Raw genomic sequence first — 15,047 nt, forward strand, 5'->3', positions numbered from 1 at the left:
ATTACTGATTATCTTATGTTTATGACTACAGTCATGAATAATAATTACGATTATTGGTGGACCCAGCTTTTATTATAGTATTACATTTTTGCTATAGAAGTTACAACGTGAAGATAAAGCTTATTTGTCATCGAATAGTTGACTATTTAAATTTTTGAAAAAATAATTATTCTATGTTATTTGATATTTAAAAAAAAAAAGTGATGTGATTTTTTCTGTTTTTTTTTTTTATGACAGTGTACATTTACGATTTTATATTCTAATGCTGAATATTTTCTGGAGTTTTTGAATGTATACAATTTGAATAAGTTGTTGATTAATCTTAAGTATTTTAAGTATGGATAAAAGGAGTTATGGACCAAAATCCTGTGCCACTTCACTCCCCTCATCTAAACTTTAAATACTTATAAGTTATAACTAATGACCTATTTGTTTGAAATTCAATTCTTATGATACAAAATACTGTGAAAAAGTATTCTCTTTTGGAATATGAAATTAAAGATGTATATTAATAAATAAGTAAAAACTTAATAGACGATGATGTTAAAAAAAAAAAAATAATAGTTTTTTTGAAAAATACTTTTTTTCTGATTTTGTAAAAAAATATATTTATAAAAGTATCAATAGTTTTTAGAGTAAGTATTTTATGTTAAATAAATTACTCCATGAAATTGATGGATTGAACTTGTTTTGTAGGTCAGTGAAGAATAGGAAATGTCTGTTTTTTAAATATTTTATAGCTTAATTACTACTTTAATTTAATTTTTAAATTTATCTAAAAGACATTTGTTTTAAAATAACAATACTTATAAAAAATAAACCAATATATTCTAAATTATTCTCAGAGTCTAAAAGAATGTTCTCACAATAAATAAACTTTGGTTTTTACAACAAATTGTTTATATTTCTTAGAATATCTAATGTTTGATTATTTTGTAGTTTTAAACATTATAGTTTATACTAATGGAAATTGTTTTAGCTCTTCAAGCCAGAAGGTTGCAGCTTGGGTTTTAGTGTAGTTGGCTTAAGAAGTGAAGAAAAGGGAGAACTTGGAATATTTGTCCAAGAAATTCAACAAAATGGAATTGCTGCACGGTAAATTATTTATTTATAATAAGCAAATAACCACATACGTATTTAGTTTTTTATTTAAAATATATTTTATTTAAAGGTATAGTTTCTTTAAGTTGTAGGTGAATGTCAATGTACTTTTGAGTTGTTGACTATTAAATTCTTTACTATTCAGAAATAATTTTGACTACAGTCATTCTTAGAATGAGATACATTGTATCATTCTATGTTTATAGTTAAAAGTAAACTAGTTTTGCAAGTATTTTTACAAAAAAGTATTGCCATAACTCATAATCTAATTTGTTGTATTAAAAAAACAAAAAAAATGATTGACCACATTTCATTAAATTAGAGTTGGGACTTTTATGACAATCTAGAATGAACATTAAAAATATATGCTTATAAGAACTTCATATTATAGAATTTAATATTGTTAACTTTCATTGTTCGAGCTTGCACACTACAGCTTGTATTTTTAATAATACCTATTATTGATATCATGTTTGGGTATCAAAACTCAAAATGAACTGAATAGCCTTTTTTCAAATTTAGACATAAGAACATATTTTTTAGCCTCTATTAATAATTCAAAATAATTTAGAAAAATAAACTGCTATTTAAAAAAAAATACAAGTAGTTTAGTGATATATACACTAGGATGGTTAAGCTCATTTCAAAAATGAATTGAAAAAATTCCCACTCAAACGAAAATGGTTTAACCGTTCACACATTCAACATCATGTGTTGTATTCCTTGAACCAGTGAATGCTGTTCTGTATAAGCAAACAAAATGTATGTATGGGGGAAGTAGCAGTTGTAGTTAAATGATAATTTGCATTTGGCTGACTATTCTATTTTTTTTTATAATTTTCTTATTTACTTTTATTATTTATGTTAGGATTTGATTTTAAAAATGTGTATTAAATATTTTTTGATAAGTTACCAGCAATATTTATAGTAGAATATTATCCCAAATTTTATTTGAATAAATTTAAAAAAAAATTTCATTTAATTAGAATAAAACTTTGCTTAATATGTCTTGTTAGGAAATATATATTCCCTCCGGAAACATAAGACAATATAAAAATGAGATTGCCATTCAGGTTTCCAGGACCCATGGGGAATGAGAAATTATAAGCAAAAATAATATAATGGATATGCAATCTCTTCAAAATCAACTATCTACATACAGCTATGGTTAGCTACATTAACAATAGTTTTGGCATCCATGTCCACCTTAACTAGTATACATTTAAAATTAAAAATTATCATGTTTTCACATAATTAAGATACTCCAGTCAAAAAAATAGAATTGATAATATTAAAAAGTAAACTTGGTAAAAGTTAAACGTAGAAATTCATGGAAATGACCAAGATTTGAGGATTTTTTTCAAAATAGTTAAAAAAAATAAATATATTTTGCTTTAAATATCCAACATTTTGTTTCAGATGATACTTCATACGATTTTAACTTAATAACTTATTTATACTTTAAATTATTTAATTTTAATATTAATATTGTATTGTATTAGTTACAACATGTAGGTACCTGGTACTAATAGCCCAGTAGTAATTTATAGAACACTATTTAATATTTATTCAGCATTCGAAATACATATAAAAATATCTAAGGTGACATTGGTTTTAGGCTTATAGCTTGTTTTTCTAGTTATTATTGCTTAGGAAAAATGCCAAATGTATGTTTATAAGTTATATGACATATAAGCCAAGATTAAAATATTATTTAGTCAACATTCGACAGTCTGCATAATTGCGTTTACAGTCTTATTTATAAATAAATATATTACCTACCTATTCTTGATTTCATATTGTAATAATATTTGTTTTGTGCGTTAGGAGTTTAAATAATAATGAAAAAAATATTGTGCATAGGTGTTTGGGTAATATTATAATAGTGAACAATATAACAATTCATATTTAATCAATAATATTTGGTAATTAATTCATATTATTTTTTACGAGCATAAAATCGTAAAATATTAATTATATTATATACTGCGTAAAATGTTCGAGTTCCGCCCGGCGACTAAAATGGGGTATTTGAACCCGGAACCCGCGGAATAAAATATGCCCCGGCTGACAATATGAAAAAAAAATTACAATGTCGTAATATTGTGATTCGCGAGCTTACATAGGTTATACATATTAATTATGTAATCGCGTATATTTATTCAATTATTATGTACATATTATTATTATTATGCACGGGGGTCGGGGTTGGTCGTTGTTGTAGTAGCGCACGGAAAAGGAACCACCGGGCGCCCGCCGTCGTCGGCGTATTTATAGATCTCCCGACCCGCCACGGTACTCGCAAAAAGACACTTCACACGCATGACGCAGGCCCTCGGTAGTCGGTTGCGCTCGGTCCCCAGAGGGTGGACAGGCGGGGCAGGGATTGGCCGCGCGGTAAGTCGAGGTAACTGCTGCCAGTCATTACGCTCTCGCGTTCGGGTTCGATACGCTCGTCGCGCTTGCTGAATTTCTGTCCAACGAACTTTACGTCATTTTCTCCCCGAAAACAACACAACGGAATGTTTATCACGATCAAACCGAGCACACACCGTCGCCGGGCCTACGCGGCTACTCGTTAGGAATTCGCGGTCGCGGCCGCCCGTCACATACTCTGATACTCGGTACAAATCACTCGAAAAATGACGACTACGAGTCCGACGTTTACCGCCGCCAAACAAAAATGGTGCACAGTTGTTGACGGACTCCTCTCGACGCATCGACAGGCGGTAGGACGCAGCAAACAAGCTTACAAGCCCGCGAAATCTAATATTATAATTTATAATTTATTATTGTACAATATACGAATAGCCAATATTCAACAATTATAATAGGAGCTATCTGCCTAAGTTTACTGTTACCTATTTTGTTCCCGAACGCTCATTATCAAGCAGTTGTGTGATTTGATTTAATCTATATTAAACATTATGATCGTTTAGAATCAACTAATTCAATTTGCGTTTTGGTTAAATGCTTGAATAATCAAATAAATCATTATATAATATTTATTATTTTGCTGTGCCTTTATAAATATTACATCAACTTGCTATTTATATTATATCATATTATTTATATTAATCTTGTAATGGTTGGTATTTGTAAACAAATTGTCAATTGTAAAATTTTATTTTAAGTTTTTTAATAATTGAAAAATAATGTAACATAGTTTCATTATTAAATATTTAATTTTCATTCAAATAATTTAAACGGTTTAAAATGTTTTAATTATTGTAGTAATAGATATTATTATTTATTTTGTTAATAATATTGGACCTGGTCAACATTTAAAAAATCCTCCTAGTAATTTGTTATACTATATAGGTAATATATGTTTCATAGTTAAAATAAGCAATTTTTGTTCAAACTCAGCAATTTTCACATTGGAGGCAATCACAAAAAAATGATAATATTTATATACCTAATAAATATACTTTATTTTTGCAAGTATTTTAAAGAATTAATAATTAATTAAATTGGTCTTTTTTGTTCTATCTGTTAAGCTTATCACATTTATTTTTTAAAGTTCATAAAATCCCCCTCTGCCCATTCAAAAAGTAATTTATTCATTATCTAAAGTATGTCTAATTTTTATAATTTAAATATTATTATTATTTATTTTAAGTATAGATACTAATATACTGTCAATCAATATTTGATACAAACGTTATACTCTAATAAAACCTAAATATACATTTTGAACTTCTATTTATTTGTATGTGTATGAATATAAAATACTCTCAAATAATATGCATTTAACTTAATAATTTATAATTAACTATTTGAATTGTATTTTAAAAAATGTAGAGAAGGAGGACTTCATGAAGGTGACCAGATTATTGCTATCGATGGGCAACCATTGGACACAAATGTGTCTCACCAGCAAGCTATTGGAATACTGCAACAGGCTCGTGGGCTTGTTCAGTTGGTCGTAGCGCGCCCTCTTACACCACCTCCTTTACCAACATCACAGCCTTCCAGTAACATGGTAAAAATGATTGTTTTATAGTTTGTATCTGTATAGAAATCAGTTGACTGAGTATTAAATTATAATTTTATGTTATAAACATATTGAACATGATTAACAAATAACAATAGTCAGTGTAGGTAAATTGTTTTAATGTAATTAGTATGTGATTTTAAATAGTGGTTTATTAATCAATTTATTTTAAGACTATGTTTTAAATATAATATTATTATTACAGTTGAACACAGAATGGGCTCAAGTTGAAGTAATTGAGCTGCTCAATGATGGATCAGGATTAGGATTTGGTATTATAGGTGGTCGTAGCACTGGTGTTGTTGTTAAGACTATACTTCCAGGAGGAGTGGCTGATAGAGTATAAAAATAATTATATTTTTAACTAAAAATTGTATTAAAATAATATAACTTATATTATTCTTAGGATGGGCGATTGCAAAGTGGTGACCATATACTACAAATAGGCGAAGTAAATTTAAGAGGTATGGGAAGTGAACAGGTTGCAGCTGTGCTTCGACAATCTGGGAGTCAAGTTAGATTGGTTGTAGCTCGTCCAATAGAATCTAGTGCAATTGATATTATTCAAGTAAAGTATTTTGAATAGTTTGATTATAAAATAAATAATAATTCAATTTTCCTCAGTTGAAACAGAACATTTTTATTATATAGTTGATATATTAAGACATTTAATTAGTTTGAACAATGAAAAACTATTATACTCTATACTTGTTTCATATTATGCGCATGAAATAAATATAAAAAGTGTGCATCTTATTAATTTTGTGTTTAAAACAGGTTGACTGCCACAATGATTTTTGATACTTTTTACCCTGTGCCGTGTGTACAAAATTGTGTACACTCCTTTACTTACCATTTTTCTTTCCATGTACAGAAATGTGTACACGCCTGTACTGATTTAACATTGGAATTAAATATTGTGGCCCCTAGGACCAGTTTGTCTACTCAGCGAAGATATCAAATGGATATTTTAATTAACAAAAAAACAAAATTTTAAAAAAAGAAGTTTTTGCAAATTATCGTTTAAAATTTGTTGGATAGTATAAAAATATTTGTTTATATGTATTATTATTTTTTATTTATTTATTTGTATGGAGATTTGTTCGTGTACAAACAAATGTACACATGGCAGTCAACCTGTTAAAATACTTAGTAGGCTCTTTTAGGCTTAAAATTTATTTAATGATTTCTCAAATTGTGACTAAAATACTTTTTCTTATAACTATAAGTATTATGATTTATGACAATGTTTCTAATAACAACAATAAAATGGCATTTACTTTAAATTTGAACTTATTGATGCTGACAAATAAAATTATATCTACTATTATGTTATAGAAATAAATAATAATACATAATAACAATGTGAATTTTTATATATTTATAGAATTTAAGCTGTAGAGCACCAATTGTACCAACAAAGATGTTAGGAGATGCAGATGAGCTTGATCGTCATTTAGTTCAGCATGGGTATCCAGAAGTTGCAACATATACTCCTGATTATTTTTTCCAAAATATTACAAATGTAAATGTTTAAAAATAATTTAATCTTATTTAGTGTTATCATTATTAATTAATTTTGTTCTAGGAAAATAATTTAATAATCAGTGATAATATTATACCTGCCTCATTGCCTGTTCTTACAATGGATATGGTACCACCCGATAGTATTACAACTCTCCCAGAAACTGATTCATTTAGTGTACAATTAAAAAAAGATACTCATGGTTTAGGAATAACTATAGCAGGGTATGTTTGTGAAAAAGGTATGCATTGTTTTGTTTTTTTTTATAATTTTATGTATGTTTATTTGTCTTTTTAATTATTTCTATTTTTAAAAAAATGTAGAAGAATTATCTGGTATATTTGTGAAAAGCATCAGTGAAGGTAGTGCAGCTGACCTATGCAAAAAAATTCAGGTGAATGACCGTATCGTTGAAGTTGATGGAACTTCTTTGCAAGGATTTACTAATCACGAGGCAGTTGAAGTCTTAAGATCTACAGGACAAATGGTAACATTGCGTTTAGAACGTTACTTACGGGGCCCTAAATTTGAACAGCTACAAGTAGCCATAGCAGCATCAGAAATGAAGCCAAACACAAATAGTGCGACTGCATCACCATCTATAATGTCATTACCTAGATTTCCAATAACTGTAAGTCTTGGCTTATTAATTAACTAATTATTATTTTATTTAATTTTAAAATCTACCTTTCTGATTGAAGGATGGAGAGAGTACTGCAGAAATTGAAGTAGAAAGTGAATCAGGAGCAACAGTAGAGGCTGATATGCTTGGTGAAGTAGAAGATGAAATGGTTGAAGAAACTGATTCCATGGGGAATTCTTCACTTGATGGGGAGCTTAAACCAGAAACTTTGAAAAAGATTAGGAACAAATGGACCGATGTTGTTGGAAATGATGTAGAAATTGTTGTAAGTTAAATTAAATACATTTTTTTAGTTAAATTAGCTTTAAACACAAACTTAATATGTTTTTATTCTTATGTTATTTGTATTTTTTTATATTAGGTAGGTCAATTGAAGAAATTTAGTGAAGGTGGTGGTTTAGGTATAAGCTTGGAAGGTACTGTAGATGTAGAAAATGGCATGGAAGTGAGGCCACATCACTACATACGATCAGTCTTACCTGAAGGACCAGTGGGAAAAAATGCTAGTCTTCAATCTGGTGATGAGTTGCTTGAAGTAAATGGGCATCGATTATTGGGAAGAAACCATATGGAAGTGGTAGCAATATTGAAAGAGTTACCTATTAATGTCAGAATGATCTGCGCTAGACGCACTGATGAACAACAATTGCCACACCATTACCTTACCGACATTACAGAAGATCGTGCAGCTTTTGCAGCTAAAGTAAGAATGCAGTAAAAAATACAGAATAGCCTCCTTGTATTTATCTTAAATTGATTTATATATCTATGTTTATTTATAGAATGCATTAGGCGGTAGTCTTCAAAATTTAATGCCTGCTACTGATCGTTTGGTGAAAGCAAAATCAGATGGATCATTGGCTAGTACTGGAACAGCAGGGTGTTCAGAATCTAGTAGATTACGTTCTCGATCTCTTGAACCTCTTACTGGATTAGCTATGTGGTCTTCACAGCCTCAACTTATCGAGCTTATGAAAGGAGAACGTGGCCTTGGATTTTCAATTTTAGATTATCAAGTAAGTATTCAATTATTTAATTAGGATATTTTCTTTGTAATATATAATTTTTAACTTTTATAGGATCCCATGAACCCAAGTGAAACAGTGATTGTGATTCGTTCATTAGTACCTGGTGGAGTAGCCCAGAATGATGGTCGTTTGATACCCGGAGATCGTTTACTTCGAGTAAATGACATATGTTTGGAGAATGCGTCATTAGATCAAGCTGTGCAAGCTTTGAAGGGTGCTCCCAAAGGAGTAGTCCATATTGCTGTGGCCAAGCCACTGCCCATTCCAGATAGTAGCAGTCAGGTGAGTTCACCTTCAGAACAGGCACGCGCAGATGAATCTTTCACGCAACGTCGCGGCGAATTCTACAATGATGTCGACCAGGAGTCATCTGTTCAACAGTTGGCGTCTAATCTGCTCAAGTCGGAGAGCTTCTGACTCAATTATATTATTCCTTAATGATTGTGGCGATATATAATTTCTTTAAACAATAACATATTTCATTCTTCATCCTTATACATTTCTTATGAATTATAAGAAGAACTATCTTATTATTTCTAAAAAAAATTCTTTGTCCTGATATCGTCACAATTTAACCGTCCATTTTATTTTATTTAATCATTTAAATAATCACTAATTAGTTGTAGTTAGAAAATAATGGTAGCTACAAGTTGTTTATGATTTAATAAAATACGGATCAAAATGAAGAAATGTAACGAGATTACTCATAGAGCTTACTTTGAAAGAAGATAGGATTTATAAATATCAATGAAGCGTATCTTATTAAGTACTAATTTATTAGATGTCCTACATAGTTCTATGAGCACTCTTGCACTTCTTCATTCTTCTTCGCCTTTAAAAACTATTAATATCACTTGAACAATTTTATTTTATTTATTTTCATAAAATAATTTTATGTGCCTTATTAATTGATAAAACTATTAAAAACAAAGTATTCTTTAAAACATTAATGCAATATTAATATTAAGTTATAATTTCGGGTGTTTGGTTATTTCTATAAATATTATTGCATTATATATTATTATGTATCACATTTGTGTATACTGTGTATCTAGAAAGTTCACAAGCCCTTTATGATGGGATCACATAAGATCATTGCGATGATAATAACAGAAGTTTTCTGTCTAAATTAATCTAAACATGTAATTGTTAAATTAAACTTGTGATCTTTACTGCAAATTGAGGGTTTTCAAACTTTTAAGGAACATTATAATTTATATGTATACAGCATACTTATAAATTTACGTAGTAAGTTAAATGTAGTTGAAGCGAAAAACACAACTGCCAGTCCATGTCGCCGCTCGTATACACTTTTAGTACATTTTTATTTCTCTTTAAGTTTTTAAGTTTAGTATAATTATTTAGATAAAGATTTCTTTCTTTTGTTATATTGTTTTTATTTTTATTAAATGCAATTTTTGGAAGAAAATAAAAACAAAACTGCGTTTTTGTTATTTGCACAAGTCGATAAAAACACAAATACTCTAAGACCGTGGTTACATTGCCATAGGTTTTTAAAAAATTGTGCAAATGTTAGACTAAATTTACCCAAGAGGCAATGTGGCTCATGGATGGCGCATTTGTGTTTTTGTTGCTCCTTCCTAACAATTCTTTCTCCTTCTATACATAATGATATATCATTACTTCATTATGATATGTGTTTTATATGTCTTAAAGTATGAAATGTTTATATTTGGACATGATAAATTGCGATATTGAATTCTTCTGTTCTTCAGTTAAAGTAATACAATGAAATAATGGTATATACCTTAATCGAAGTACAATTTTATTATCTACTCTGTGAACATATTATATCTGATGAAATGAGATTGGCCCTATAAAATGTTGGCCCATTGAGGCCCATACTTGAGTTATATATTTTTTTAGGATGATAGCTCAGAAGAAAAAAAATTGAGCATCAATGATGAAGATGATGATGAAGAGTGCTATTCAATGTACAGTTGCCCTGAATCACCTATCATTTTTGATGATGTAAAGGCAAGTCCTAAATTTGTCTAGCTCATTAAGTTTATTTTGTACCAAAACTCAAGAGTATTTGAAAAGAAAATATCAATAAAAACTACTTATCATTTATGTGATACGTTAGGCAAATGTTAATTTTTTACAAATGTATGAAAATTATAAATTCAATCCAATCTCATAAACTTGTTATTATCAATAGAAAACCGATGAGACTTTTAAACAAATATGTTCAATGGATGGGACAGATAATATACAAGATGTGCAAGAGATCACACTTACTAAAGGCTCATCACCATTGGGCATATATCTGCGTAGAAGTCCATTTAGCGATCATATGGGTTTGGAAATTGAAAACTTATATGGTGCTGCTGAACAAGATCGCAGGCTAAAAACTGGCGATGTAGTAATTTCTGTTAATAATGAATCATTGAAGTATGCGTCACCAGCCCAAGTGAAGTCAATTTTATCTAGAGCTAATCTACTAACAGGCCATATACCGTAAGTGAAGCCATATAGAAAAAAAAAAAAACAACAAATAGTTTATATAATCTGGTTAATAGCTTAATAAGATTAGCTTTCAATGAAAATCAATATAACCTTTTTTATTTGTATTTATGCTATTTCAGTGTACGTTTTGTACGTGCAGAGGCGGTTAAGAATACCTGTGTAATCCGAAGTAAAACTGTACCTAATGTAACTCTACGTACTCCAAGGTAAGTTTTTGTAATTTTTTTAACTATGTTTTGGTAAATAACAATAAATGTTAGATTAACTTTGGTAAATATCATGAATCTTATTTTATAACATTTAATGACTAGATAACCATTGTTTTAAGTTTTGAAATTGATATAACCAATGTATATTCATGCCAAGTAATGCTGAGAAAAGTATTATACTTATTTTTCTAATACTTGTATTGTGTAAAATTTAGCCCCACACATAAAAATTATTTGATTAGTATAATTAGGCAATGGCCAGCAAATAACAAAAAATCTAATTTTAATTATTAATTCATAATAATATTCTGATATTCACCTTGTTACCACTAACTCCTAATTTTTGTTATTTACCATGATAACAACTATACATTTAAATTGTTTTTAAATGTTGAACTAAATGTGGCTGATTTCATTTTTCCATGCTTTGTATATGATTTCATAACATTTTTTTTTAATGCTTATTGACTTCCTTTATTATTTTATTTTTGCATTTAATGAAGGATATTACCCGTCTATTACAAGTGAGAATGACCTATTTGCGAACTTTTAAGTTATATTTTCCATTTACTTTTTGTACATTTTTTAGATGGTAATATAATATATATTATTATAATTTAATTGTTTAATAATTTTAACAATATAGTTCTATTAGATTAGTCTATTTTTTTCATAAAAAAAGAGGTATTTTTATAATCATTATTAGTTATCTTGTAGTTACTTCAGTACCTACTCTGTATATTTTTGTATATAATAATGACACAATGTAGTAAAGCATTTTTTGGTCTATTATAACAAAGTCAAAATAAACTGTAACCACAATTAAAGATTATTTAAAGACTTATTAGGATATATATTCACTATTCAGCCTATCTAGCTTATATATTGTTTTTTACTTTTTGGAAGATGTAACATGCATACACACCCTAACATTTTATACTGCACTAATTTTTTCAATTTTGTTATGTTTTTCGGGGAGTTCACTATCAACTTTTGATTTTTAAATTACAACCTATATTATTAACTTTGTCTGTTTCCCTGAAGTAGAATACTAGTTTTGAAATATTTATAAATAAATTAAGATTAAAGTATATTAACAAATATTATTTTGTTTTTTAAATTTATAAGTTTATAATTAAACAGTTTTATACTTTAAATAGTGAATCACATATTTTTTGGCATACTACGTCATTTATCTAAACTTTATGTACCTTCATGCTAATTCGAAATACTTTTCATTTACTATTACTTGATATTTATTATATATACATCGCAAATTTAGAATAGTATTCTTTTTCAGATTATGAAAGTTAGATTGCTATTTATAAATATAAAAAGTCGATAGTGGGCTCATCGACATACGAGTAGGTAAAAAGGAGGGAAGTAGGCAACCGCAATACTGTATTGTAGAAGTCGAGTATACTTCGCCATTGAGTAGGTCACTGTAATTGATGTGTTAAATTTAAATTTAATGTTAAAACATTGCATATGAAAAAACGAATTTGTGCGGAGATTGTCTGTCAGCCCAAAATTAATCTAAATGTTTTGAAAATGTCATTGAGTATTTAAAATATAATAATACAGTGGATTCCGCCTAATGTGGTATATGGATTAATATGGGTATCTGCGTAATATAGGCAAAGTGGTTAGGTTAGGTCCCAATTTCAATTAATACTAACCAACTAATTTCGATTTGTATGGCCAACTGCTTAATGTGGCAAATGATTTTGATGCCAATTTGTCCTCATTAATCGAAATCTGCTGTTTCAAAAAAGTTTAAAATCCCCACAAAATAAATATAATAGTTATTCTTTGTTTAAATATCAAATTTGTACTTCAAATGTCTATAAGAACATCAAGCTTATATTATTATAAATGTATTGATTCCAGTATGAACTACTGGTATGAGGAACCTCTTGAAAATTTTCAAACATTTTAACCCAGTGAAAATTTTTCTAAAGCTGATATTTATAGAAAAAAAAACTGAAAAAAAAAAACAAAAATGTCTATAAATAGCTCAAAAAGAGTTAACATATTTTGAGAATCATGTGTATACAATTTTAATAAAAATCAATATATTCACAGCTCCACCCAAAATTTATATTTGTATTATTAGTGTACGATATTAGAATTAATAAGAGCATAATATAATATTAGAATTACCTGTATATCTAACTGAATACTTATTTTATATTTTAAATATACCGATCATAATAATATAGAATACAAGTTTGTAATTAAAATAAGAATTAAAGACCTCGCAAATGGTAACTTAATATTAGTCCAAACAACAGTAGCTGAGATGTCTTTAAACTTTGCATAACATACCATTATTTTATGTATTGAATGTATGCATAAAGTTTATTTTTAATAAGTTGTACTTATTAATAAAATACAAATTTGTTTTTTACCTTGAGGTTGAGGCATGAGTAAATAGTAATATATAAAATTGCCTTAGCATGATTATTAAATCAATGAAACCTTATTTATGTTTAGGTACTATAGTGTAGGGTCGTGATTAACATTTTTCATACCAACTTAATTTAAAATTACATTTAAAAAAAGTACTTTAACTTTATTTTTTTCACATAATTTAAGTTATATTTCATTTTTTGTTGCGATTTTGAATTAATGATCATAGGATTTGTGATAAGCGCCTAATGGTCACTACTACCCAAGGATATCTTTAAATAATACACTGAGATGTAGGTACCGTTAGGTGTTTAAGACTAAAAAAAAACATAGTTGTGAAATTAATACATTCACCTCTCGACTCAGAATGTAAAATCAAAAGTTTCGTACTAAATTTGAAATCGACACTTTGACGATCTAAATATTCCATACAATGTAAATCATTTTAGATTCTGAGCAGTTGCGATAAACATATTGGTCTTACAATAATATGTTTTGTGTTAGTATTTATTAATAAATATTATATATTTTTACTCATATTATTATTTTTTATTTTTGTCTGTTTTTTTTTTTTTGGAGCAGTAAATTTGCTTCAATCTTCAATTTTGGGGGTGGTCATTCTTGTACAAATTTTAATCTTGTAGCACATTTAGAAAATTGTCTTAATATTTGAGAAAAACCAATGAAGATACATCGGAAAAACGATAATAATGAGGCAGCACTTGTTTTGGAAAAGTCGATTTCATCTTTTTCTTGTAATTCAGTAAGAAAAAACCGTAGTCTTGAAATTTCCACCAAATAATTAAATCATCATTTAAGACGATTTCAGCGCACCATTTGTTTTATCTCTTTGGCCCACGCTCAACAAAGCTACTTTACGTTTGACAAAACCAACCCTATGTTATTACTTTTGATATTAGAGTGAATTCACTTATCATCAAAATTTAAGTTTTGAACATTACCTACGTTAGCTATTTGATGATATTTTAATATGTAAATTATTATGATTTGAAAATACTTATAAATTATATAAAAATTAAAATATCGTAAAATAACCAACGTTGAGACATTGCTAATGTTCTTAGCTTAAATTTTGATAATAGTTAAATTCACTCTAATATTAAAAGTAATAGCATATGGTTGATTCTGCTAAACATAAATTTGGTATGTTGCGTGTGGGTCGGAGAGAGAAAACAATAGTTGCGCTTATATTCTCTTATTAGACAAAATATAATTGTTTAGCTATTTAAGGGTGTTTGAAATTTAATAATATATTACATTTTTTTAGATAAAAATTATACAACTAGGTATAGTCTGAATTATCCTGCATACATTTTAATAATTCTGCTGTAATCATGTTGTGTATCTAGGTCGGGTCCGAGACCCTCAAGATATGGCCACACTCCACAGTATTTTTATCATGACACTAGAAAATAAATAAATTTTTAAGTAGTAGAACAATAATTATATTATTATTATTATTATTATTACATAGATAGTTTTAAACATAGAGGATATATATTTTTTTGGGCTGAATACAACTTTTTTTTACATAAATCAATAAAATATATAAAATGTATTATATGTATTAAAAACAAATTTATAATTGTTAACTTATTAAATTTCAAACAAAATTTACCAT

The 15,047-nt window shown here is 28.1% G+C and overlaps 1 protein-coding gene across 10 annotated transcripts in view; it reads left to right on the top strand.

The window, feature by feature from the left end:
- LOC111031940 (multiple PDZ domain protein-like) overlaps positions 1–15,047 on the top strand; it is a 75,011-nt gene that overhangs the window by 4,299 nt on the left and 55,665 nt on the right. For 9 of the 10 annotated variants that reach the window (XR_002604265.1, XM_022312080.1, XM_022312072.1 and 6 more), the window contains exons 6-19: positions 980–1,095; positions 4,906–5,086; positions 5,304–5,438; positions 5,505–5,666; positions 6,486–6,623; positions 6,687–6,864; positions 6,947–7,254; positions 7,325–7,531; positions 7,628–7,969; positions 8,049–8,282; positions 8,346–8,576; positions 10,182–10,292; positions 10,477–10,775; positions 10,904–10,990. Coding sequence is in view for 9 of the 10 variants with exons in the window: in XM_022312080.1 (XP_022167772.1) it covers positions 980–1,095; positions 4,906–5,086; positions 5,304–5,438; positions 5,505–5,666; positions 6,486–6,623; positions 6,687–6,864; positions 6,947–7,254; positions 7,325–7,531; positions 7,628–7,969; positions 8,049–8,282; positions 8,346–8,576; positions 10,182–10,292; positions 10,477–10,775; positions 10,904–10,990 (2,729 nt within the window). In the remaining variant the exon portion in view is untranslated. Of the gene's footprint in view, positions 1–979; positions 1,096–3,488; positions 3,831–4,905; positions 5,087–5,303; positions 5,439–5,504; positions 5,667–6,485; positions 6,624–6,686; positions 6,865–6,946; positions 7,255–7,324; positions 7,532–7,627; positions 7,970–8,048; positions 8,283–8,345; positions 8,577–10,181; positions 10,293–10,476; positions 10,776–10,903; positions 10,991–15,047 lie in introns of those variants that run through there. The other variant, XM_022312081.1, reaches the window with a different exon arrangement.

The sequence above is a fragment of the Myzus persicae genome, unplaced genomic scaffold (assembly GCF_001856785.1).
Source record: "Myzus persicae strain clone G006 unplaced genomic scaffold, MPER_G0061.0, whole genome shotgun sequence".
Lineage (NCBI taxonomy): Eukaryota > Metazoa > Arthropoda > Insecta > Hemiptera > Aphididae > Myzus > Myzus persicae.